The sequence below is a fragment of the Plasmodium vivax genome, chromosome 12, assembly GCF_000002415.2.
Source record: "Plasmodium vivax chromosome 12, whole genome shotgun sequence".
NCBI lineage: Eukaryota > Apicomplexa > Aconoidasida > Haemosporida > Plasmodiidae > Plasmodium > Plasmodium vivax.
Genome location: NC_009917.1, coordinates 556,419 through 582,149, shown reverse-complemented (window position 1 = coordinate 582,149; position 25,731 = coordinate 556,419). Strand labels below are relative to the sequence as shown.

The 25,731-nt window shown below is 44.8% G+C and overlaps 6 protein-coding genes and 2 non-coding genes across 8 annotated transcripts, besides 18 other annotated features; 3 read left to right on the top strand and 5 right to left on the bottom strand.

The window, feature by feature from the left end:
* Positions 1-281: 281 nt before the first annotated feature.
* On the bottom strand, positions 282-461 carry PVX_082930 (hypothetical protein; the record flags this gene model as incomplete). The annotated part of the gene is made up of 1 exon (XM_001614135.1): positions 282-461. One exon carries the CDS (start codon positions 459-461, stop codon positions 282-284), a length of 180 nt encoding a protein of 59 aa, XP_001614185.1.
* Positions 462-1,171: 710 nt separating this feature from the next.
* PVX_082935 (hypothetical protein, conserved) lies at positions 1,172-4,658 on the top strand (the record flags this gene model as incomplete). Its single annotated transcript, XM_001614136.1, has 1 exon — positions 1,172-4,658. The coding sequence occupies exon 1, from the start codon at positions 1,800-1,802 to the stop codon at positions 4,656-4,658; it is 2,859 nt and encodes a 952-aa protein (XP_001614186.1). The 5' UTR covers positions 1,172-1,799.
* Positions 4,659-4,685: 27 nt separating this feature from the next.
* Positions 4,686-4,720: a microsatellite.
* A 69-nt stretch (positions 4,721-4,789) lies between these two features.
* Positions 4,790-4,854: a microsatellite.
* Positions 4,855-4,987: 133 nt separating this feature from the next.
* Positions 4,988-5,073: a microsatellite.
* A 547-nt stretch (positions 5,074-5,620) lies between these two features.
* Positions 5,621-12,048, bottom strand: PVX_082940 (hypothetical protein, conserved; the record flags this gene model as incomplete). The annotated part of the gene is made up of 4 exons (XM_001614137.1): positions 5,621-6,595; positions 6,734-6,876; positions 7,349-7,396; positions 8,532-12,048. The coding sequence occupies 4 exons, from the start codon at positions 12,046-12,048 to the stop codon at positions 5,621-5,623; spliced, it is 4,683 nt and encodes a 1,560-aa protein (XP_001614187.1).
* Positions 6,381-6,407: a microsatellite.
* Positions 6,678-6,704: a microsatellite.
* Positions 6,984-7,055: a microsatellite.
* Positions 9,875-9,954: a microsatellite.
* Positions 11,531-11,569: a microsatellite.
* Positions 11,857-11,889: a microsatellite.
* A 47-nt stretch (positions 12,049-12,095) lies between the features above and the next one.
* Positions 12,096-12,197: a microsatellite.
* An 850-nt stretch (positions 12,198-13,047) lies between these two features.
* On the bottom strand, positions 13,048-14,748 carry PVX_082945 (Ser/Thr protein phosphatase family protein; the record flags this gene model as incomplete). The annotated part of the gene is made up of 1 exon (XM_001614138.1): positions 13,048-14,748. The coding sequence occupies one exon, from the start codon at positions 14,746-14,748 to the stop codon at positions 13,048-13,050; it is 1,701 nt and encodes a 566-aa protein (XP_001614188.1).
* Positions 13,531-13,555: a microsatellite.
* A 1,608-nt stretch (positions 14,749-16,356) lies between the features above and the next one.
* Positions 16,357-16,428, top strand: PVX_082947. The gene has a single exon. It is a non-coding gene; the product is annotated as a tRNA-Pro (tRNA).
* Positions 16,429-17,247: 819 nt separating this feature from the next.
* On the bottom strand, positions 17,248-19,338 carry PVX_082950 (small GTPase rab11b, putative; the record flags this gene model as incomplete). Its single annotated transcript, XM_001614139.1, has 6 exons — positions 18,858-19,338; positions 18,525-18,589; positions 18,277-18,342; positions 18,046-18,104; positions 17,691-17,912; positions 17,248-17,529 (listed from the first exon to the last, which is right to left on the bottom strand). Exons 2-6 carry the CDS (start codon positions 18,583-18,585, stop codon positions 17,248-17,250), a joined length of 690 nt encoding a protein of 229 aa, XP_001614189.1. The 5' UTR covers positions 18,586-18,589; positions 18,858-19,338.
* Positions 17,359-17,383: a microsatellite.
* Positions 17,814-17,856: a microsatellite.
* Positions 18,044-18,068: a microsatellite.
* Positions 18,257-18,276: a microsatellite.
* PVX_082949 lies at positions 18,596-18,667 on the bottom strand. Its single transcript has one exon. It is a non-coding gene; the product is annotated as a tRNA-Met (tRNA).
* A 55-nt stretch (positions 19,339-19,393) lies between the features above and the next one.
* Positions 19,394-19,413: a microsatellite.
* Positions 19,414-20,909: 1,496 nt separating this feature from the next.
* Positions 20,910-20,958: a microsatellite.
* Positions 20,959-21,426: 468 nt separating this feature from the next.
* On the top strand, positions 21,427-21,621 carry PVX_082955 (hypothetical protein, conserved; the record flags this gene model as incomplete). The annotated part of the gene is made up of 1 exon (XM_001614140.1): positions 21,427-21,621. The coding sequence occupies one exon, from the start codon at positions 21,427-21,429 to the stop codon at positions 21,619-21,621; it is 195 nt and encodes a 64-aa protein (XP_001614190.1).
* A 2,639-nt stretch (positions 21,622-24,260) lies between these two features.
* Positions 24,261-24,284: a microsatellite.
* Positions 24,285-25,731: the final 1,447 nt, after the last annotated feature.

Here is a 25,731-nt window from a genome sequence, read left to right as displayed (position 1 = left end):
ACTGGGCGCAGGCAAGAGTAACTCTCCAAAACTGCTCAATTTGGGTATTCTCTCCGTGCGGTTATTCTGCGCGAATAAGAGGAGATGAGCTTCCTTCTCCCTTCTTCTTTTACGAATGCGTTTGTGCCGCAAAAGGGGGTGAAAAAAAAAAAAAAAAAAAAAAAAAAACTGATCACCTTTTCACCTGCTCGTGCGCTCGCCACATCCGTGTAACAGAACACTTACAAAGGACGATCGTGACGACCGGACGAGTGCCTCCCCTGCCTGTGGCGGAACTCCCTTCAGTAGCTGTCGCTGTAATACCTTTGGTAATCTCCCATTTCCTTCCTCACGTCGCTTACCTTCTTGGTTTTGTTAAAACATATGAACGAATTGATGTAGTAAAAATTGATGATGTAATTTTTGTTCTTGTTCCATATATGATATAAAAGAAGAAGCAATATGACAATTATTATTATCATTTTATATTTTTTGGCAAGGGGGGTATCTTGTCCGGGGGCCCTTTTTGTGTGTTTTGGAGCCAGCGTGCTTGCATATTTCAGGGTGTTTTTTATTTTTGCTTCTTATTCTTATGTACAACGTAAGGGGAGGAGAGGGGGAAAAGTTCGCATGTGCCATTCCATGTTCATTTCCGCTGGTGAGGGGTTTAACGACGATTCGCTCTAAAATTGGGCAACCTGTTTTCCGCCTTCTTGGCTGCTGTCAGCACATGGGGGGAAATGCGCTCGACTGTACTGATTTGCCAAAAAGGTTTGCTCGGAAAAAGGAACACTGGCTATGAAGTATACAAGGGAAAAAAAAAAAAAAAAATCGCTAAAACGGGTTGATTTGCTCTTCCTTTTTTTTTTTTTTCCCACCTTGGTGTATTATATATTAATGTAAACCCTTTTAGGCCTACTTCCTTTCCGCACAAGGGTTGGCAATACCGCTTCGGTGTCGTATCAGAGGCGGGGTGGAAGATGCCCCAAAAAGTAGCAGCAGAAAAAAAAAAAAACGGCGCCGCGATATTTCTTCTGGCAGTGCGAATAAATATGTATGGGCTGCAGCGGATGCGCCATATGAGGTAGATAAATTCGTCGGGTTGATGGCCCCACGCTCAACGCTTTTTTATCTTCTCCCCATCTGCAGTTGGCGCGGTTACGTCACGCATGATGCCAAGCGCTTAGTTCATGAGAACATCCGACGAGGAGGCGAAAAGGAAAATAATACTTCCCCATTAAGCAGCGCCGAAATTTAAATTCCCAGTTTGCGCGACTTTGCAGAAAAAAAGAGAAAACATAAAACATAAAACATAAAGCAATATAATAACCTCCAGCTGGTTGTATTGCAATTTTTGCAGCCATTTGGAGAAGGGTATTTTTTACCAGTTTGCGGCTAGCTGCGAGTGCTCCTAAGCACAGCTGGTAAGATTTTCCCCCGCTCGGTTGCATTTGCTTTTCCAGCGCGAAAATTAAGCAGAAGCAAGTCAAATTTAGCGGCAGAGATAAGCTGCCCTTAACTAAGCAAAACTTAAAACCAATTTGTATGGCCCTTTCTTTTAAAAACACCGTTATGGGTTGGCCCCCACTTTGAACCTCCAGTTGAAGCGGAAGGCAAACGTGGCTTTGACTTCTCTTCGCAACAGAGGGGAAAAACCGTATAGGGAGAGTCCACCACACTTGGCGGTAATTGGAAGGGGGGTAGCAAAAGAGGCATACAAGTACATGTAGATCTGTGCTGCGTTGTTTCCCCCTTTTGCTTCTCCACCAACGGGACGCATACGCACGTGCGCTTATATACCCTCAGGAGACTCTCTCGAAATGAGCGGAGACGCGGGAGACAGCCCGGAGGAAAAGGCAGAAGTGCAGGCGGCATCGCAGGCGACATTGCAAGTGGTATCGGAGGAGGCCCCCCCGCAGGCAAGGGAAGCGGAGCCGAAGGAGAAGAAGAAAAAGAAAAAAAAGGAGAAAGGCGCCAAAGGGGAAAAGAATGCCCCCAACGGTAAGAAGCACAAACAAAAGGAGCACAAAGAGAAATCCCTCCAAAATGGAAACGCGAAAGGGAAATCCTCGGGGCGGGAGAAGAAGCTCCGCAAGAAGGACGCGCCGCAGGAGGATAGCGACTCGGTAGGTGATTTCAGCGATGGTAGCGATGGCAGCGGTGGAGGCAGCGCCCGCGACAGCGACCTGGCGAGTCTGGAAAACTTCTGCAGGGAGAACGACCTGAGCGAGCCCAGCTCGGAGGACCACCAAGCGGTGGACGTGGCCGATAAGGACGACCACGAACAGGAGGGGAAGCCAATCGATATGGCCTACGTAGAGGCGTACCTCAATTCGGTGAGCAAGAAGACGAGGTTGAGCAAAGTGGTGAAGCTGCTCTCCATGTTTCGAGACGCCCTGAACATGTTCGTGGATGACGAGGTGGAGGACGGCATGCCGGGGAAGGGAGAAGTGGCGGACGAAGCAGATCAGGGGGAGAAGCAGAAAAAGGGCTCCAAAGGGGGTAAGAAAAGAGGAAGCAAGCGAGGAACAAAGGGGGGAGACAACCGAAGCAAAACGAAGTACTCCATGGACGTTGATACATCAATTTTCACCGTCTTCAATGTGCTGTACAACGTGGACGCCCTCTTCTACAACATCACGAACGAGGGGTCGCGCGCGCTAAGGGTGTGGAAATTGGAGAGCATCAAAAATAATGAGATGTACCAGGAGGAGAGCAGCCCACATGGGGGTAGTACTCCACAGGGGGATACCACCCCACAGGAGGGTACTACCCCACAGAACTGCAACCTGGAAGGCGCGAAAAACGCGGAGGCCCCCCAAAACTTGCACATTTTGCAGAGCATGCCAAACTACAAGCACCTGGAAAAGTACAAGCTGCTGATCGTGCACTTCTTCAAGCAGCTCCTGGCTCGACTGCAAAAACTCAGCAACAGCGATGTCTGCACAGGGGTGATCAAAATTTTGAAAAAAAAAAACATCCTCAGATGGATAGTCATACTAAACATGGGGAAAATCTTTTTAAAAAAAATCTGCACAATGTTCATCCTGTCGAAGAAAAACGACGTCTACTTCTTCCTCTTCCTGTTAATACAAAACATGGTCCAGCTATACAATGAGAAGAAAAAAATAATTTATAACAACAGCGTTGGCAGTTTGAAGCATAAAGAAAAGGAGGAAATTAAAAAGACCTACCAATTGGAGAAACTCCTGTTTGAGGTGTACCAAAATTTGATGCAGAGATATTTGATCCACTACGGAAGTAACTATCAAAATGTTTCCCTTTTGAACCACATGAAATTTAAAGAGAACTGCCTCATCGAGTTGTTTACGTTGCTCTCCCACGATGTGGCCTATACCATCACCTTTAGGTATATCCAAACTGTTATGCAGAAAATCAGGGAGGGCTTCAAGGTCACCTACGAGGATGGCAAGAAGGGGGATCTTCACACAGGAGATGAGCAGCTAAAGGGGAGAAGCCATAAGGCAGCCAAAAAAAAAAACACCCAGGCAGGAAAAAAAAAAAACGCACCAAAGGTTAACCTCATAGACTTCAAAACATTCCACCTGCACAGCAGCTACATGATGCTCCTCCTGAGATTCCTAATCAAAATTATAAAACTGTGCCACAACTTGGATGTCCTCACGTACGGCTTGACTGTACTTATAATCGCCATTTTGAAGACCAAAATTAATAACATGAAATATATCCCCGTCAATTTACAGCTAATTCATATGCTCATTCGAATTATGGAGGACAAGAAAAAGTATATCCCCCTGTTCTCCTACTTCACCTGCATCCTGAATGGATTAAAATCCTATCAGCATGTCAGGACCATTTCCAAAAATCAACAAATCAGATTAACCATCGAAGATTTTGACATTAACATTTCCCTCGAAATTGACGAAAAATTAATTTCAGATTTTTCCATTGCTCACCAAGTGTATGAAAAGGTGTATGTCCTTCTATGTGACTACGTTGGACTGATGGTACACCATATCTCCTTCCCCGAATTCTTTTTCGCGATCGATTCGTTTTTAAAAAAATACTTCTCCGAGTGTAAAGTGCATGCATTCAAAATGAAAATTAAAAACCTTCTTGTCTTGGCAAAAAACTCCATCGAGATTATCCAGAAAAAGAGGAAAAACAGGAACATCTACACTATGCATGATAAAATGAATTTTTTTGGAAATGATATCTTGCCGCTATCTGGACACAGGCTGGCCGTCCTCGAGAGTTATGAAAATGCCTGCTTGGTGAAGTTGAAGGCCAGGATTAGTGGGCTCGAGAATATTAAACACTCCAGCGATGGGGAGGATGAAGAGGAGGATGAAGAGGAGGATGATCGGGAGGATGATCGGGAGGACGACCTGGGCGATGACCCGGAGGAGCGTCCTTCCAAGCGGTGTGCCAAAAAAAGGAAGCGCGAAGACCAGCGTGCTGCCAACAGGAGCGGCAGCAAGGAGGACAACAACAAGAAGAAGAAGAGCAAAAAGAGCGAGAAGGGCGAGAAGCGCGAGAAGGGCGAGAAGAACAACAATAGCAGCGGCAGCGGCAACAATGACGACGGGCCAACTTCGGCGGCGGAAGGCCCCTCCAGAGAGGACAAGGTGGAGGTTTTTTCCATGTCCAGTGAGGATGAGCGGGAGGATGCGGGGGCAGACGCCAAATCGGAGTAACCCTCAATAGGAGTAACCCCAAATGAGAGTGACCCCAAACCAGGGCACGCCAACTGCACGGCCTCCCTTAACCAAGCTGCCAAACGTAAAGGGGGCTCACCTGGTTGACCCCATTTCGGGTGGCCCCAAAATTCTGGCCTTTTTCATACTCTACATTTTGACTACTTCGCATTTTTTTCTCCACATTTGCCCCCATTTTTGCTTTACTTTCCTTCTTCCCCTTGAATCGGCTACTTTGATCTGATTCAAGCACCCATTTGACCCCCTCGTTTGAACATTCACACAACTGTAACTTCGCAGCCACTTCCGTTTTAAGCGAACTAAGTAGAACTCCATCACAGCGGAGAAAATGTACACCTGATGGGGGATAGCACCTCTGCCCCCACTGACTACTTCCAACTCAGAGTAGGAAAAACTTATCATTTGATGTTCCCCACCAGAGGAAGTAGCAAATCGGTCGGGAGCACATGATTTACTCCTCCCAGGGTAGAGAGGCCCACCTGTATTAAAATGCGCCCCTTTTTGTGAGTCCAAAATTCTTGGAGTAACAACCCCCTCGTTGTACGCCATCCACACAAATTTGATCAACGCCTGAAGAGAGCACCACGCGCGCTAACTAATTTGCCTCACGCGAAATGTACTCACCACGGTGTGAAGTGTACCTTCCCCTCCCCTCTGAAGGGTGGGTTAAAAAAAAACAACTGCCAACCGCTTAGTCGATGTTCATAATGGACACAAAAGGGGATTTCCTTTTTCGAAAATAATCACAAAAAAGGGAAATCAAACGTGTCAGCAAAAAGAATCACAAAAAAAAAAGGAAATCAAACTGCCGGCGAAAAGAATCGCAAAAAAAAGGTCCATTCGGTGAACGCCATGCGCAAATTGAAGCAACACTGGGCAAACACGCTAAACAAAAAAAAACATTCGAAGCGCACAGAAACAACTGCGATCCGTGTGCTCCTCTAACCCCCCACGCCGATGTTCAAATCTATTATGACCCCCTTTCGACCGGAGGAAGACGTTTCTATGTTGATGTCTATGTCGCCCTTTTTCACCTTGGACACGTTTTTCCTGCACGATTCTTTTTTGGGATACTTATCCGTGACGCTGTCTGAAGGATATTTGGGCAGTGCACCATGGCTACTCGCGTTGTTCATGTAATGATACCCGTGCGTGTATCCCTCTTTCGTTAAGTTCCGCTTCATACTTGGGTAGTATGGCTGTGGGGGCAAGACGGGCACGTTGTAACCCATACCACTAGCCACCGGGTAGTGATTATAAAACGGCTCGTTCGTTTCGTGGTTCCTTCTATACATCATTTTGGGGTCATACGCGGGGGGAGTTCCTCCACACATGAGAGAATTTGTTCCTGTGTAGTTCGCCTGTCCATAGAGACCATATGGAATGTTGCCATCTTCGAACATGAGGTTGTTCCTTCCATGCATATTATGTTGCTGCATGGTTAAATTTGCCATCTCTCTATTATCCGTGTTTGTGCAGAACCCATTTGCATTCATAGAGTTGTGGTGGTTGTAACCAAAGCCGTTCATAGGGGAATACTCTCCATATCTGTGGTTGTTCATTTTGTCCTCTTCTTTGGGTAGACGTTGACTTTTCTGGTGGGGGCTTCTACGGGGGGTAAACTCAGCCAAGCTTTCACACTTCAGAGGGGGAATGCTCTGATGAATTTCTAAATTATCCTTGTGGTTCTTCAATATATTGTACGTTTTTGGATGGAGAGAAGTTTCGCCCTCCACTTCGCTAATAAGCTGTACGTTGTTCTGGGTAATTTCTCTGTCTTCCACGCATGCCTTTTCACTTTCCCTTTTGTAACCTAGTTTAGCGGTTGAGACGTTTATGCGTAGTTCTGTATCTTCCAGTGGGGCATCTGCTATGTCACTTCGGCAGTGGTTGCACTCGCACGGGTTATACTGAGTCTACGTGGAATGGAAAAATTGGGTCAAACCAATTGTGCATGTATGGACGAAGTCTTTTCCGCGCTCGTCACTTTTTAGCCACTGCTAACTTTTCAATTTTTTCGAGCGCGCAGGTGGGGCTCATTTTGTGTGCCATACCTCTTCCAAATAGGCGATGTTGTTTTTCACGTTGTCGTATATATTCTGTGCGAGGACTCTCTTCAACTCGGGATCCTCAAGCCGTTCCTGCTTCGCGATTTTGTGGTACGGCTCGGAAAAGTGTATAAAGTTTGTGTCGCGGCCTTAGATGAGGGGGAAGCAATGCATGCATGTGTGCGCAAAAGGGTGAGTAAATGGGTGAGCAAATTGGTGGACATTTACAGCTTCACAAGCGAGCCTCCCGAAAAGACCTTTTGCAACACTTCAAAATGGGGCACTCTCGCAACGTGCAAATTTGAAAAAAAAAAAGTCTAACTTTAATTTTTTCGCACTCTACAACGCACAACGGAAAGCATAAAAAAGAAAGGAAGCAAACATTGTGACAAAACCGTGTGGAGATAATTTAAAAAAAATGTTAAAAGTGAGGGGGACGAACAAATTACAACATACACAAATTAAAAAAGTGGTAAAGCGAAATTACGTAATAAGCTCACTGCAAATACACGAAAAAATGTAGCTAGCGAAAAAAAGAGGTAAAACAAATTTACTAAGCTGTGTGCAATACTTAGCAGATGAAGGTAATTTTTTTTTTTTTTTGCTTTTTTTTTTTTTCACCTGAACGTTCAGGCATTAAACTAGGTATGTACTCCGGCAAGCTGTCCACTGAAAAAAAAAAAAAAAAAAAAAAATACATGGTATATGCCCGCAGGTTAAGAACATACAGGGTTTACACTCTCATAACGCAGCAAAGTTGGAAGCTGCCATTCTGCTGTTGCAGGGAATTCTCTTCATTCTAACTGATCAGAAAAAACGCGCACACGGTACAGTGGAACAGCTAGCTAATAAGCTCCTTATAGAAAAAAAAAAAAAAACGTTGTGTGCAGCGCAGTAATAGTTATGCTCCACAGGTCAAACACGCTGCTAAACAAAAATTACATATCTCTTGGAGTTGCAAATGGGCGGTTAATTTGGCATGTTGACCAATAAGTAGCACTGCTGACTGGTTGGTAAAATACGCACATGCGGAAAACGTGACACAAAAAGGCAAACTTGAATGACTAACTGGTAGCAAGTAAGTGGACAAATAAAAATTGCGTGTCAGTAAAATGCCAAACCGTTTGCATCATTATTTAATGAAGGCGGAAAACCGAAGCGCACACGTGCTTTTGCAATTTTAAATTTTCCCAACGGTGTATACACACATGTGTTTGCCCTTTTTGGCTGTTTTTTTTTTTTTTTTTTCCTGAACGGTCAGGCGATTTTTACGCGAAGTTGGGCTTGCTGCTATGGCCAAATAGTGCGCTGCTAGTTTGATGAAATGGGAAAAAAAAGAGAGGACAGCTTCGTCTCAAACCTTTGCGCACGTTCTACATGAACGAAGTTGTACATTGCAGCTTCTCCTCTTCATTTTTTGAAGTAAAAGGCCCACAAAATGGTCTGTCAAAATTGAGGGTACATACAGTGAGCGGCATTTTCGCACACACACATAGGTAAGCGGCACCCCGAGTGTTACGCAATGGAATAGCTGCAGTGGAGTTTCACATTAAAAAGCTTCATCAAAATGGATCACTTAACTGTGCGACGTTTCTTCATTTAGAGTAACCCATGCGGCAAAAAAATCATACGGATTTGTATAAGGGTGTGTGTGGGGGTCAAACCGTCAAAGCACTCACGTACATTCACATATGTTTGCACATTTATATGCAACTACATATGCACACACACATATCTGTGTGCAGCCCGGCCGAGCGAACAAGCAGAAGGGGACGCTAAATTATGGAGTTGTACGTCCGATCACTTCTGTCAAAATTGTACAGGTAATAATTAGAAAAAAAGTTGTCGAAAAATTTTTGAGAGGTCCATTTTTTGGACTTATATTTTATTGTAAAGGGTTCCCCCTCTTTCCCGGATGGAGAATTCACGTGCACGTTACCCTTGCAGTGTTTCACCTTCTTCCTGAACATGTGTTTTTTTATTTTATTTTCAAAGAAGTCCGAGTCGTAGTAGAATGTGCTGGACGGTCTGGGTACATTAAAAAGGAGGGCCTCCTTCGTCAGTTTTTCTTTCCTTCTTCCTGCAGAAGTTAATACGTCTTGGTCCACGCTAACATCGTCATATTTTAAAACAAGCGCCTGATCCGTGGAGAAACGCTCCTCATTTAGGGACCACTTTTTATACTTTACAGCCTGGTGAAACGTGTACCTTTCCGCCATTGATGTGGCGAAGTGTTTTACGTCATTCAGATTCATCTCCTTGGCAGGATCGGGAGTGGGACAGAAGCAGTATTCATACGTGTACATATCTTCACTTTTGTCCTTATACATTTTGTTCTCATCAATGTACCATAAAATTTCTTCCAACAGTAACGGATCTAGGAACATATTACATTCCATGTTGGTAAAATATTTCCACTGCTTTTTCAGAGAGTCAAGAACAAAGGTCCATTCCTGGTAGTCAATTTTGTAGTACAAATTTTGTATGTACTTTCCTACGTACAAATCGTACAGAATTTTATTTCTAAATCTGTCTTCATTGGTTACGTAGTTATTGTATACGTCGAGGGTGAAGACTTCCTCCAGGTGTACCTCCTTAATGCTGGTCCCAAATATAGTAAAGGGGTTATAATTTTGTTGCTTCAGTAGGAGTTTTTTTAAATTTTGTTCATTGCTCCATTTGGGTTTTTCAATTAATTTTATTTTTTTTTCATAACGGCTAGCTTCTTTTATGTACACTTCGGTGCTATGCTTATCTAACGATTTGATGTTCAGGTTTTCCATTTTCCGGTTAATTTCGAGTACCTCCTTTTGTAGCTCATCTGAGCCGTTAATGTCGTTATTAGGTGTGGGTTCCTTTTTTTCGTAGAGTCCACTCACATATTTGAGGTACTTTTTCTTTATAGAGGGGATCATAATTTCTAGGATTATTTTGTTTACATGTATATCGCTGGGGGATGCATCGGGGGGGGTATTCTTTTCTTTCTTCATTTTCTCAAATTTGGATCTTCTATATTCGTCTAACATTGGCTTGATGCAGTTTTGAAAAAAAATAGAATTTTCCGTCAGCTCTTCGTCGCATATTAGGCAAAACAGGAAAGCTTCTTTCTTTTCGTGCTTCATGAAGAGGGATAAAAAAATATCGAAGTTTCTGTCCGTGTCTTTTTTCCCTACGTCGATTAGTCGCTTGTGTTTGTTCATGTGTTTTTCTTCCCTTTCCGCTTTGTTAGTTGTGTGTCCCCTCGGGGGATCTCCCCGTTCGTCAGCCTCAGGCGCCCTTTCGACCATACTCCTAATGGGCGTTATTTTCACCTCCGGTATTTCCTCCTCCATTGTTTTATCCTCCATTATTTTCTCCTCCCGTATTTCCTCCTCATCTGAGTCGCATCTGCGCAATTCTTCCCCGCCGCTTACCCTTTCCAGGAGCCTCTCTTGGGGGGGCGTTACCCCGAACTGCTTGGTGAAGTCGCTGCTGATTTTGTTGCCCCTCCAGTTGTGCCTTTGAAGAGCGACTTCGACTTTCTTTGTAGAGCCTTCCCAAATTTGTCGTGAGGAATTTTCCGAGGAGTTAAAATTATTCATTTCAAAATTGAAGAGGAGGTTTTCCTTGGAGACGGCCAATTTGCTTATGGCTTCCTCTTCTATGTGTTCCTCCTTTGTGTATACTTTTTTCCTCTTTGCATATACGTTTATTGTGGTGGTCGTGTGTGGCTGTGCTTCTCTGGTTGTCCTTTTTTTGCACGCCTCTTGAAGGTGGCCGAAAAATTTGGCACTTTTATAGATGAAGGCGAAGGGGTTTTTGATGCTCAGGGGGGGCCACTTGTAGTGGCCATGTGGGAAGCGGCTGCGCAGTTGGTCACAGCTGCGTGCGTAGCTTCGTACGTAGCTGCCTCCGTAGATACCATTGTAGATGCCTTCATAAGGGGCGCCGTTCTCCTGGTAATAACTCGCGAGGCCGTTTGGGCAGCCGCTCGAATGGCCGGAGTTGTTCCCTCCATTATGGGCGCAAACTGGGTCATGCATTTTCAGAGTGGAGCTCAGTACATCCTCCTCATGAGAGTTCCCGCGGGGATCACTTTCCTCAAATTGAATCCTTTCGTTGTATATGCTCGTTTTTGGAGTTTCTTTTTTCGCTCGCTTTGTCCCTTCTATCACCACGTCCTTTTCTGTCTGTCTACGGATCATGTGTCCGTTCGGTTTTTCCAAGGGGGGGCCGCACTTGTGGCTGTTGGGCTCGTTCGGTTTCATGAGGATGGTAGGGTTGCGGAGGAGGTTGTGGTAATCCCCGTTGTGGTAACCCCCATTGTGATGGTTGCAGTTGGCGTGGGCTCCCCCGAAATTATCGCCCCCGAACTGGGAGTCATCGAAGTTTGCCCCGTTGGAAGCGCGCAGACTTAAGCTGACCACATCGTCGAAGCTGTCCGCTATGGTCTTATTCGAGTAGGCCATCTTCTCCTCATTCTCCACTATCGTTTCGCTAGACGTTGCGTTGTTATGCATGTCACTCGTTTTTTCCACTTGGCTCTGCTTATGCCTTTTGCGTTCACTGGGACATATGAAGGGGGAGAAGGGATGCTCCCCGTCCTCCACCGTTAGGGGGTCACGCGTATGACTCTCACGCGTAGATTTGTCATGATTATTTTTTTCATGTGCGCTTTCGTTCCTCTGGGCCTCCTCTTTTTTGTTCCTTCCAGCGTCTTTATCAACTTGGCCCACTTCGTGATTGGCGTTGCTCCCACGTGGGGGGCCAGTTTTTTTCTCTCTACCCGCCTGGTTGCTCCTCCCCCCACAGCTGCCACTACCGCAGCTGCTGACGCTGCCGACGCTGCCAACTCTGCCGACTCTGCTTCGTCCCGCTTTGGCCCAGCTGGAGAGCGGGTCACCCCCCCCAGTTCTGTTATCTTTCCGCTGATGGATTGACAGGCACTGCGAAACTGCGTACTTCCTTTTTGCGCTTTTTTTCCCTTCCCTTTCGCTCCCCTTCGTCTTCCACACTTTGCTGGTTGCCTTTTTTTTTTCCCCCCCATAATTCTCCGTCTTTGTGTATGCCCGTCTTTTTTCATTCCATTTATTAACCCGTTCGTAATATTTCCTATAATCGAACGCTGCTAAGTTATTGGTCCTTTTGAAATGTTCTTTTCTTTTTTTTTTTTTCCTCTTTTTGTACTTTTGTTTTGGGCTCCCACTTTGACATTCCCCACAAGATTTGCATGTGTGGATGTTTTCCCTATCCGGAGCGTCCTCACCATCAGCGACGTTCAACGGACCCCTCCCGTCGCTTGCCTGTGTTGCGTTTGCAGTTATGCCAGGATGATCATCCATCGGAAAAATGTTTCTTCCCCTTTTGAGATGGCCTCATCAAGAAGTCACCCGTTTTGTGTGCACTTCTATGCGTGTGTGCATATGTACATAGGTTGGTTTACTGTTCCGATTTTTCCAAGGCCTCGTTAACATGGAGGACGAAAAGGGGAAAAAACGGGAGGCTTCCCTCTCGAAGTGAATGACCATGCGGGTTTGGGCAGCGGAGGGGGAGCACTACATAGAACATTCACAACTGCTCCTCCTCTACAGTGTGCAATTAACCAACAGTGGCTTTCACCCCCTTTTTTTGCCACGCTTACAGAGGTGTACGTACAGAGGACGTGGCCAACTTGTTATCACTTCCCAGCACTGGCATGGCTTCCTATTCAAACGCAGATCTACACACACGCGAGTGCTCACCCCACTGCTCGGGGCAAACGTCTTCCCAATTTGAATGACGAGGGGAACATTCGTTTCGCCCCAGTTAACACAAAAGGAGCGGCGGTTGGAAACGATGAAAAGCAAAAAGCGGGTAAAAAAAAATGATTATCTAAATAAACATTCGCTGGTGGGAAAGGATGAATGGTCACTTGCTTTCTTTGAGAGGTGGCATATTTAAAAACAAATGGAACGCAGTGACGGGGGAGGCGTTTTTCCAACGGGGGGAATGCCCAACGGGGATGTTGCAGATCCCCTCGTGGACATGCCCATTAAAAGAGTGCCCAAAGTTTCCATTCAAGAGCGCCAATTGGCAGGTGCGCCTTCACACACAGGCCATGCTTATCTAAATGGGCGAGCTCACATAAAAAGGTAAAAACCACTGGTGACAAAAAAAAAAAAAAAAAAAAAAAAAGCAATCCACACATAATTCGAATAATCACTCAACGCACAAGTGGAATAACCACTCCACGTACATTCCTACGTGTGCACATTTGTTAACGTATGACAACATTTTCGTAACGCTCTACACACGTGGAACGTACGTTAGGGGGCTGTCCTAGGGGGAGCTTCCCTGCCAGGTCAGCAGTCAATGCTGAGGGAAATCTCGTTGGTCTCACTGGCACCTTCCACGTTGGGCGCGTTGCCCGAATGGGGGGCATTGTCCCCATTGGGGTTGCCTCCACCGTGTTCATCGGCTTGGTTATTCTGTCCTACTTCTTCCGGTTCGTCCTCTTCCCCATCCTCCTCCTCATCTTCCTCCACCTTGGGGGGGTCCAGCGGCAGCCCTGCATCCATCTTCCGCACCTCCTCCGCGAAAAACAAACGCTCAAAATCGTCGTACATTCTGAGCTCCTCGAAATCGAAGCGGCTGAGAAAGAGCTGCCTCTGCTCCCACAGGTGCTTATAACTGGGGGTGTTGTACCCGTGGACCAAATAATAGTCCTTCCCCTTGACGGATGTTTTTTCCAGCTCCTTCAGCTTGTCGCGGATGTATTCGAAGTCCTCCTTGGAGGGGCACTTGAGCTTCTCCAAATTGTAATCCTTGTCGCAGCCCTCCGAGACGAGGTGCTGGTTGGCCTTCAGAATGGCTAGCCACTCCTCGTCGTAGCATATGAAAAGCTTCTTGCGCTCTGGAGCGGCGTTTTCCTGGGGGGGGGGCTCTTGAGGGTCTGCTTCCCCTGGGGCGTCCTCCTTCGTGGCTGCTTCCCCTGGGGAGGTCTCTACAGCGGCGTTCTCCTGCTTGACCGCTTCCCGCGTGGCTGCTTCCCGCGTGGCCGCTTCCACCGGGGCGTTCTCCTTCGCCTGCGCGGCGCCCCCGCTGTGCCCCTTGCCGCCCCCCTCGGCGTCCCTGCGCTGCACATCCTCCACATGCTGCAGCAGCTCCTCGTAGTCCTCATTAAAAAAGTGGCTCTTCCCATCCGGGTCGTTCGCAGAAGGCCTGGGCAAGTGGTCAAACGATAGGTACGGAATATTGTTCCTTTTTTCAATGTTCAAAATTTGGATGAAATGTTTCCTGGGCTCCGCTTTGTCTAGCGAAAGGAACCTCGTGTAGTTCCTCTTATCACTGTGCAAAAAAATGGCTGAGTATTTTACATGCAAATGGGAAGAAAACCAAAAATAGGGTTTCAATTTATTTAGTAAAAATTCGGTATGTGGATTTCCAAGGGTATTATTATATATATCAGATTGGAAATGAAATTTCCTCCTAACGAGGTCATTTACATCCCCATGTTTTTCTATGTTGTTTGGCCAATCGTGCGTCACAACGATGTCAATTTTTTCCTTCAGCAGTTTTAATTTTTCAATTTCAAATTTGCGTATATGATAGGCACTCACTTTGCTAATCTCATCATACGGGTAATGCTCATTGTACTTTTTGTAAAAATTATATTTTTTATAAATCCCACTAAGGCTGCAAATACGGAAGTCATTAATATTATGTACGTTTGAATACCCAAGAAAATAAATGTTTGGTGCTACCCACCCTCCATAGTAAAGCTGCTTCAATACATTCACCGCTTCGTGGTTTCCCCCTATAAATATGGTTAGCACTTTTGCCTTCTTCTTCCCTGTGAAGTAATCCCTAAAATCATTTTCTTCCTTTTTGTATTTGTTTGGCACGTTCAAACAGTCATTGTCCACTCCGTAGCGTACGCACTCGAAGTCTCCACAGCAGATCAGCAGGTCCACTTTGAAGTTGTTATCCTGCTCGAGCTTCTCGATCGTCGCGTAAATGAAATTCAGCTCTCCGTGCGTGCACCCCACCACCGCGATGATCATTTTGTCTTCCCTCTGCGCGCGGAAAAGCGGCGGAAAAGCGGCAGGGTGGGGGTCTGCACGTAGGCTTGCACCAATGCTTGTGCGTGCGTTTATACGTATTATGCGTATGCTTGTGCGTATTCTTACACGAATGTTACACCCGAGTGCCGGCGTACCACCCTCTGCGCTCCCAACACATGCGTGGTTCTTCCCCCACGGATGATGAGGGATGAGGCCAGTTTGCGCAGCGCCTTCGCAAACCCAGGCACATGTACCACATGTGCTGCACGTACCTGGATATGCAGCTGGGGGATGCTAAAAAAAAAGGGAGCAGCTTACTTTCAGTAGGCCAACAGCTCCAGCATGGGGAAAACACCCAACAAGCATAAACTGGGCCAATAATGTATGATTATGTTGTGCAGGCAAGTACATTTGCTCGTCGCACGCAAATACCTTCGCGCAGCGCGGCGTGCCCCCAAATGGCACTTATATAGATGCTTTAAAAAAAAAGGGATAGCGTGTACGTTAGCATACCCCCGGACGCATTCTCGAAATGCCTTTTATTTTGGTACATTTTTTTTTTTTTTTTTCAAACCTGTAAGGCTTCCAATCATCACACGGGCTGCTTAACCGGTGCGGTTTTGCTAGCGGCTGGGACGGCGCCCTCATGTTGCAGCTTCGCTGTGAAGTTTCACCGCCCCCAACATTTGGGTATAGCCCCATAAGATAACTAATTTGAAGAAGCGGAACGGGGAACAAAAAAGAGTTGGGGGAGAGGCCAAATCGGCATGCGCAAAAAAAAAATTATACTCGTAAAGATACACCAGCGTAGAGTACTTTGACAGAGCTGCAAAATGAGTACATTTGTTCAGAAAAAAAAAAAAAAAAAAAAAAAAATGGCGTGTAAAAAAATACGAAGAGGTCGCTTTTCCTGCACGTATGCGTTTACCCCTCTTCACCCTTCGCTAACAAAATAATATGTGAAGGGAAAAACAGAAGGGGAGCAACCCTGTGGACATTAATTAAGCCAGTCACCATGAGGGGAAATATCACCCATATTAGTTTTCCCCCACTTGGCCACACTCCTTTTACAGTTGCAGGATTTGCGAATACACCCCAAGTGCGCATTTCCAAGAGGGGAATAAACATTGCACTGGTTTTATCTACCCAGAGTAGTCCCCCACAGGGACACACAAAAAGGAAGCGGCTTACTGTTGGTGAGGCTCAGCATGGTAGTCTGCCTCCCCTCTTGCTAACACTACATTGTATACAGCGCACCATCGAAAATGTTCCTTTTTTTTTTTTTTTTTCCACAATTGTTTTGGTCCTCCCTGGGAGGGATTCAAACCGTTGTGTGTGCGATGTGAACCTCCCCAGATGGACCATTTTGGGATACTCCCCAGAGTGGTCACTTGGGAATGCCGCTGCCACGCTTGGAGGTGCCAAGAAAAGCAAATTGTGCAGGCTGCACAGAATGTGAAAGTAGGTATGGCATGCTCCACCTTTCCGTTTTCTCCATCTTACGTCAACTACTACAGCAGCGATTCCTTTTTTTGCCCCTCGAGGGCAGGTGGCTGCAAAAATGGGGTACCTCTTTTCCGTCCAAAAAAAAAACACGCCTCATACGTTTTTTCCAATTATGGGAAAAATAAAAAGTGGCAGAAATGTGGGGTGATAAAATTGGGGGGGGAAAATAAAGTGGAGGGGTTAAAACGAAAGAAGCGTCGCGCGGTGTGTCTCGGCCAAGGCATCCACTGCAGTGCCTGTTCACATGAGCGTACAGGAAAGAGTAAACATAAACGTACAGAAAGGCGTCCACACAAACCTCCACACAAACACTATCGTACATAATCGTGCGCGGGCACAGCGCCGCCTCGCATCAACGGCGCACTGGGTGCAATTACAAGGCGGAAAGGATAAATTAAAGGCACACAGCTGAGGGGGACGCGGCGTCGGCAAACATGACGTCGACGAGCGTATGCCCAGGCGATCACCAGCCCTGAAATGGGAACTTCACACTGGTGGGTGAATAGATTAAAAAAAAAACAGGGGCAGACTTTTACACAATCAAAGGTATCATCTTCACTTGTTACAAAAAAATAAATAAGTGAATAAATAAGTGAATAAATAAGTATCAACGGGGAATGCGCACGGTGGAGGGGCATATGCGCAGGGAGGAGAATAAAACTGTACAATTATGCAACAAATGGGGAAGTGTACGGGAAAAAAAAAAAAAAAAAAAAAAACACATTTCGCGATTAAGTAACAACTTTAATGGTTACGTTGGACAAATGCGCAGAAAGGTAAAAAAAAAAAATCACTATCACTATCACGATCACCATCACGCTAAACGAGACGTGAATAGAAGCGCTATGAACACGTTCGTTTTTTTTTTTTTTTTTTCCCAAAAAAGGAGAGCCCCTCTGTAAGCGCCTGGCGAGGGAGTAACACAAATGGGCTGATTCTTACGGAGGGAACACACCAACTGGTGACTACACACACCAAAGGGGTCTTCCCAATTTAGCAGCACGTGGCCCGAGTTCTACGCTCATCTTCACTCTCATTTTCATTTAAATCATTTAATTTGATTATACTTTTCGCCTTGGTTAGCTGTATAGCACTTTCGCACGTGGCACTACTTCTCGTGCTGAAGCTGCAGCTGTTGTTCTTCATTCGATTGTTATATATTTCTTGTAGCAAATTTTCAAACACATGTTTTACGTTCAACTTGGAAACTGCAGAGGCTTCTGCGAAGAAAAGGTCGTTTTCCCTGGCGAAGCTTGCTCCCTGTTCGTACGTCACCTACGTAGGGGGGAAAAAGAAGCGAGTTATCTGTTTATTTTTTCGCCCTCCATTTTTGCAGAGGAGGATACGTGTGAAGCGGCTCCACACAAATACGCAACTGCTCCATACACATGTGTATGTATGGAGCGGCCCCCCGCACGTACTCAGCGGAGACTCACCTTCCGCTTGCTCTCGTCGTGCTCCACCAGGTCCACCTTATTCCCCACCAACATAATGACAATGTCCTTGTCGGCATTTTGGCGAATTTCCTCCAGCCACTTGGAAATGCTGAGGAACGTCTTTTTCTTCGTCACGTCGTAGACCAGTATGGCTCCTGCGCTTCTTCTGTAGTGGGCACTCGTAATGCTTCTGTACCGTTCCTGCCCGGCGGTGTCCCATATCTGCGCGTTTTCCCAGTCAGGCGAAAGGGGTGCGTACCCGGATTTGCAATAAAGCGCAGATTGGCGCGTGTGCACATACGCAAACATGTTATGACATGCACCACTGTGTAACTTCCCCCCGTCGTTATATTACCTGCGCCTTGACGGTCCCCCCTACCGCCAAAGGAATAGTTCTGGTGGCAAATTCGACGCCTGCGTAGTGGAATGAATGGAAAAAAAAAATAATAAAATAATAAAATAATAATAATAAAATAATAATAATAAAATAATAATAAAAAATGGCACCCATCCGGGAGGAAAAAGCAACAGTGGGCGAAGCAAACATGTTCCCAATTTTTAACCGTTCACTTTTTTATCGGCTTACCAATTGTCGCCTTTGCAACGCTAGGCAAGGAGCCCCGTATGTACCTCGACAGGAGGTGAGTTTTGCCTGAACGGTCAGAAATTAATCCCCAATTTTTTCGCGCATTTGAAGAGAAAAGGAAGTGGCACATGTGAAAGGGCCAGTGGTGTGCCTGTCACGATAGCGGCGTGCTCCAGACAGTGCGCCTCGTTCGTGCGAGGCAACAGTCCTATTTTAGTGAGCCATGTTTTCCCCTTTTTTTAAATTACCCACAGTTGCGTCTCCAACTAAAATTATCTTATAAAGGTGGTCATACTCTTCGCTAGACATTTTTCTGCACACAGGGATACGCACGGGAAAAAAAAAAAAAAAAAAAGAAGAAAGAGAAAGAGAAAGAGGAGAAAAATGCGGAGAAAAACGAAATAAAATGTCTACACTCGTGTGCGCAATGTGTGTGTTCCACGTGACGATCGCTCCCTATCTCTGCATTTTTTTTCTTATCCCCTGGGAGACACAAAATGGACGTCGCGTGAACAACTCGAGTGGCGGCATCCGCTTTGCGAGCAGTTGTCGGCAGGTGCTCATTTGCCAATGCGAGGTACCTGACGTGGTCAACAGTGCTTCAAAAGAGTTGCACGAATTTGAGCAGTCCTCTTTTTAAGAAGGGGCACACGATGTTAAGATGCCACTGTGGGCAAAATCAACAGTGGGATGCGAGAAAAGGGACGTGCGTATGCACTGTAGGCTTATGCACTGTAAGCGTATGCACTGTAGGCTTATGCACTGTAAGCGTATGCACTGTAAGCGTATGCACCGTGAACGTAGGCACCTTGGCATATCGTCACACGTTAGCACATACGCCCCTATGCGCAAAGTAACGATCGGCGAGTTTCCCAATTGTCACTTGGCGCACTGTCGCGTTTTTCGCGGCGCAGGCTCTATGGCATTTTTTAATTATTCCCAATGGGGTTAATTACTGAGTGTGTGGGGGGGGAAAGGGGCGCGCGTTTGTAAGCGGACGCGCATACGGAAAAAAAAAGGGAAAAAAAGGGGAATTAAAGGCAAATCACATCGAAACAAATCAAAGCGAAGCACTTACATGTAAATACTCAACTATGCATCCAATTGTACGCACTTGGCAATGTTTCATTTTAACGACTTATGGCTCTTTGAAGGTTACGTTAACGCGTTAACACTTCTCGGCCGCGGGTGGGAAAAAAAAAAAAAGAAAATGTACCACAATCCCATAGGTGGAAAAGAACAAACTGCTACTCCAAAAGTTGATGATGTGGAAAATTAAAAAAAGAAAATTATGGAAGAGGCAAAAACGGGAGAGGCACAAAAATGTGGGGAAATTAGGAACGTACAAAAATGTGGTAAAATTGGGAAAATCCAAATGGGGAAAAAAAAAAAAAAAAAAAAAAAAATCTACCATACCACTGGCATGGAAAAATGAGAAATTCATATGAACAGTATGGAAGGCAAACGGTTAAGTATCCAAAGAAAAAAGAAAAAATTTGCAAACCTTTCGCATTTTTCTCCATTCCCTTTTTTAATTGCATGTGGCATTTTGTACATTTTTGTGTGCTTGCCGGGTGGTTTACTTTTTTTTTTTTTTTTTTTTTGCCCCACGCCCCCATGAGATTGTTTCACATGTTTGCGTTATTTTATAAAATCACTTAAGTGTTTAAAAAAATAAAAAAAAAATAAAGAGGAAAACCAAGCCAGCACAATATGCTTACACGTGGGGAAGGAGGTCCCCATTTCGGATTACCCATGTGTTCGCTTGTACACACATGTAATTTTCTTTTCAAATTCCCTGCATACAATTTGTTTCCACATTCGCTACGGCATAATTCGTTGCCACATTGTTCTTTTTTCTATCGCATGGAGGTACCCCTGATGCGTCTTCCCCATTGAGGAAGTACAAAATGGCCTATTTTTATATGCTGGTTTTTCTTTCTTATGATGGACCGACTGGTATGCGGCATCCAAACGTTAACTCACGCGGAACCCCCAAGTGGCGAAGCTGCCTCGGGACCGCCCATCATTTTTTGGGGGTCACCCCAATCCGTTTTCAATTGTAGACTTTCAAATTCGCCGCACCCCCAAATGGTCATAAAATACGGCCATCTTGTGGAGGGGAAAAATATATGTGCACAAAAAGGAGTAAAGAAAAAAGGAAAAGCAGAGGGGCGCACGGGGATGTAATTTCCCCCCTCGCGAAGAGTATGCAAAATAAAGTCACGCTTGGCCACATTCCAGGCGGAAAAAAAAAAAAAATAAAAAAAAAAAATAAAAAAAACTCACCATCGAGTTACACTTGGGGGGAAAATCACGTGCCAAAAAAGGTATATATATGTATGTATATATGTATGTATGTATATATATGTATATATTTTTTTCTTTTTTTCTTTCATTTTAACGCTGCCCTCTGATTTTCGAAAGCCTGCCAATTGCTCCTCCCAAAGAGCGACTATTTTTTCCTTCCACGTGGAACACTCCATTTGGCCAATTAGCGAACATTTGAATTTTTTTTTTTCTTTTTTTTTCTGTGTGCATGTCAGTGAGTGTACATTTTTTGGTCACCACTGTTGATAACAAGCTGGCCACTGCAACGTAGTGAACGTCCTCCTCATCTGGTTGGCATGTCCACGACGCTCTTACGCAGTGAGGAAGACTACCTATCAGGAGGTGTATATTTCCCCCCCATTGTGTTTACCCACGTGAATGTACACACATTTATGCCAAGCTAAACATTTCCAACAGTTGACAGACATCAGTTCATCATGTCAAAAGCTAAGTCATTTTTTCACAATGTGAAAAGCAACGCGTTTAGCATCATGTTTTGGGCTCCCCTAGCCAACTGGGGTTTCGTCCTCGCGGGTAATTTTTTCAAAAATGTGACCGCGTTGTTCCTTTTTAGAGAGCTAACAGTGTTGCTCCTTTTTAGAGAGCCTACTATGTCGTTCCTTTTTAAAAAGCTAACCGCGCTGTTCCTTTTTAAAAAACTAAGCGCGCTGCTCCCTTCATGCACATTTGGCACGGTATTAACATGTCTACAGTAGCCGCCGCGCACGGTGCGCCCCTGCGCTCATGCTGAAAGTCATTTTCCTTTCCCTTCCCTTTCCTTTCCCAACCAAAGGCTGCAACGATTTGAAGAAATTGCCCATGTTCGTTTCGGAGAAAATGACGGCCGTTCTGGCCGTCTATAGTATATTATTCATGAGATACTCCCTTGCGATTAAGCCAAAAAATTATTTGCTTTTTTCCTGCCATGCTACAAACACGGTTGTGCAAAGCGTTTTGCTTTTTCGAAAATTGAAATACGAGGCCGAGAGTAAGAAGGCCTTGCAGCACGTTTGAGGGGGGCCTACGGGAGGAGCGGCCTTTCTCCGCAACGTGCGCATGGGCAGCCCCCCTCCAATGCGTGCTTCGCATGGAAAGGAAAACCCCGTGGCCACTCCGCTTGTGCACAGAGCTACACTGCGGCAGTGCGACTGTACAACACTGCGACATTGGGGCTGCTTTCATTTCCTCTTCTGCACACGCGTATGCATTTGAATTTCCCCCACAGTAACAACTCGCAAGAGAAAAAAAAAAAAAAAAAAAAAAAAGCTGGATGCCATTGCGCTGTGCTGATCATTCGAGTCTGTTTCGCATTTTCATCTTAAAACGATTCCCCGCAGAGAGGCACAAACAGCTGGTTTTACTGTGCGGCGCCGAAACTCCAACTTGATGAATGCCCAAGAGGGTTCCCCACGGGTACTTGCACATGTGAGCATGTGCCCATACCGCGGGGCGTACATCCCTGCGTGCAATTAAATATTCACATTATCATCTCATACGATGGTGCTTAGCGAACGGGCATGCAAACTGCCCACTCGACCATAAAGGCGTAAACAGGTGGAAAAAAAACCTTATGACATTTATGCACAAGACGAATGCGTACGTTCGGCTGGTACATACTTTTTGCGTGAAGGGGCTTTCACCGGGTGCACGTTTAATAGACAGGGAAAAGAACGGGTACTCTGATCACCTCTTTTTAGCAATCACAGGGTTGACATGGCGTGGATGTGGGGAGGTTTACATTTAAAAGCAATGCCTCCACATCCCAGTAGCAACCGAATCAGCGGTTAAATGTGAAAACGGTGTATTCCTACGCAGTTCATGTAAGGTGGGCACACCTGCTCAGCGAGGCAATAGTCGGGTTAAGCGTCCATTTTATATAATAATACAATTTCGCAACCGAGCGGTCATATCCGCACTGTGCAGGTGGAGAATGATCACCCTGTTGCTTTCCCCAAGGGGGATATTTCATCCCTGGTAGTTAAACCTTTTTAATAGTGCTAAGCTGCCGTGGCACGGTATAACTCCCATTTTGCAGAAAAAACGTTCTCCGTAATGTGGACATTAAGAGGGTCCATATTGTGTGCCTGTCCCCATAGCTACAGGGGCACATATGATGGGCATTTTATTTCCTCTTCCGTTTTGCAACATCAATTTAGGGGCAGCTTTGCTTTGGACGGAAAAAAAGGCGCTTCACAGAAATGCTCGCCACACAGAGCAACGTTTGCAGAGCTGTACAAATTTTCATTTGAACGAAATATACAGTTGACATAATCGATCAAACACAGGTGTAACTCATACGTAATAAAAAAAAAAAATACAGCTCTGCTATTATTTTCATGAGAGAGGAATTTATTTTCTTAATGCCCATTTACGCGTCAAACTGAGTTGCACGCACTGTTCATGATTTGTTTGTCGCTATTTATATCATTCTGTTCCTTTGCCTTTTTACCATGGCGCGCATTTTTTTTTTTTTTCGCATGCAGGGAAAGCAAGCCAGTTTGGCTTCTCAGTGGGGAAGAAGAAAAAAATTGCAACGCGAGGGAACGCGGCTAACGAACAGGCGAGAAGCGGATCCACCCCCCTGGTGACGAGTTTCTTCCCGGCGCAGAATTGGTCACGCAGCGGAGTTGCAATACGGCTCCGGCGGACGTACACATAGTGAGCGCATCAGTTGGCCCCCACCAAGGGGTCACAAAAAAGTATATGTATACACGTATACTTGTACCACTGGCACATTTGTAGCAAATTTGAAAAATTTTGCATATGTTCAACATGCGTATGTGAGTATAATTTTACATATGGCGCAGCATTAAAATGGCAGCTGCGGACGTGGGGTTCCCCCCCAAAGCGCGCGCATATATACATATGTATATATAAATGTTACATGTCGGATGGAAATTTTTTTTTTTTACGCTCAGATCGCCAAGTGAACATAACACGTGCGCATAGCAGGTACATAAGAAGCGTACATTACGCGTAAATTAGTCGTACTTTACATTTGCGCGGCGAGGGGTTGTTCCCCCGCTTGAAAGATCCCCCCAATATATTTACCAATTTACCGAGTACCCCCTTAAAATGAACCAAAAGAACAAGCGACACTGCGCGAAACTGCGTTGTAGGGCCCGCGCAGCTTGATGTGAAGAAGAAATTTGCGAAAATAAAAAAAAAGAAAAAAAAAAAAAAAAGAAGAAAAAACAACGAAAAAAACTCATGTTTTGGGTGAGAGCTCCTCCACGCTATGCGGTACACGCGCTCTCCCCTACCCGCACGTGACATCTCCCCGCAGAGTGTATAACATATATATCTACAGTGAGCATGCACAGCACTTAAGTATATAAATGTAATGTACTTAAGTATATATGTATATAGGATGTGCTTATGTAAAGGCCATAAACAACTTTGTACTATAAATACGTTTACGCTTGCCGTTCGTTTATACACTTAAGTAACACATACCTGGTGCACTGCTTTCTTTTTTTTTTTTTAACATTCCCTCCAAATGTATAGTGTAGTGCGGATTTTTTTTTTTTTTTTTTTGAAGGGGTATAAAAACCAACATGTGAGATTATAATGCAGATAAGTGAAGAAAAAAAAAAAAAAAAAAATCAACAAAATTAGCAAATTAGCAAAATAGCAAATTAGCAAATTAGCAAATTAGCAAATTAGCAAAATTAACATAATCAACAAATTAGCAATATTGCAAATTCAACAAATTAGCAAATTACAAATTAACAAATTAAACAACTTCGCCAAATTCACCAAAAAAAGGCGCCAAAAAACTGTCAAAAAAATTGTACAAACCGAAGAGCATCATTTCATTTATACAATTTTATACATATGTTAGTACAATACATAAAAGCGTAAAAAACACAAAAAGCAAAATTCACCAACAGAAAAAAAAACCCTTTTTATGTACGAAAAGTTGATATGTAAAAATAGCGATTTACGCGTTTTTAAAGATTTTTAAGCAAGTTTGCAAAATTTGAGCAGTTTACGCAGTTTAAGCAGTTTACGCAGTTTAAGCAGTTTAAGCAATTTAAGCAGTTTACGCAGTTTAAGCAATTTAAGCAGTTTACTCATTTTACGCATTTACGCATTTACGCATTTACGAAGTTTAACTTATAAGCCAAAATGTACGCGAATTAGTCATCTACTCATATTATACCATTTATGCATAAAAAAGTACACGCATGTTTATGTACATATATATGTGAATGTACGTATTACTTTGCTGGGATATTTTTTTACAAATATTTGCCTCATCTTCAATCACGGAAAAAAAAAAAAAAAACTTTTTGGCCCATTAAGTAAGTGAAAAAGGAACAAAGGGAAAGCGGCAAATGAGAGCTGTGCCAATTGCGCCATTTGCTTCGCTTGCCCAACTCGCCGCGTCACCTATATGCATGTGTTCCATGTGCACATTCCACGCGCGACGTGGCGTAGCTCCCCCCGATCAGCAAATACATTGCGTTTATGCAGTTGTGTACATATGCTTGTGGAGAGTATTCCCGGGGAGCGTCAAATAAGTTGCAGCGGTTATTAATGACATTATATGTGTTATACCTTCACCCCCGCAACCCACTTTTTAACTCGTGAAAACGGGGAAAAATGCTTATTTATCCGAAGTGCCCATGCTGCTTTTTTTTTTTTTTTTTTTCATGCAAAAAATTGAACAGAGTTTTTCCATGCAAGTATTTTTCCAATCTTTGCCGCGTCGAATTTAAGAATATATTTTTTTTTTTTTTTACCCTGCGTGGTTACTCGTTCCGACGAACGAGTTGCATAATTGGCGTGTGGAATGTCTGTGTTGCTCCCCCAGCCGACCCCCTTTGTCGTCATAGATGCGTACAAGTGGCATGATCACTTTGAATGCTTGATGTGTGTGTATCGTGCGTATATGCTTCTGCCCACGGGGAGAGTTCACCCCAGTGCGCGCCCATCATGTGCATAACGGCAAACGCCATATTGACTTATCGTTCCGTTGCGAAGTGCTCAGTGTGCCATGCATTTTTCGCGTGAACTCAACCTTTTGCCACCCCCTCGCTAATCCGCCTCCACATTTTTGCCCCCCTTTTTTGCAGACGCTGAACGTTGAACGCACAGATTAAACAAACCGAATAAATT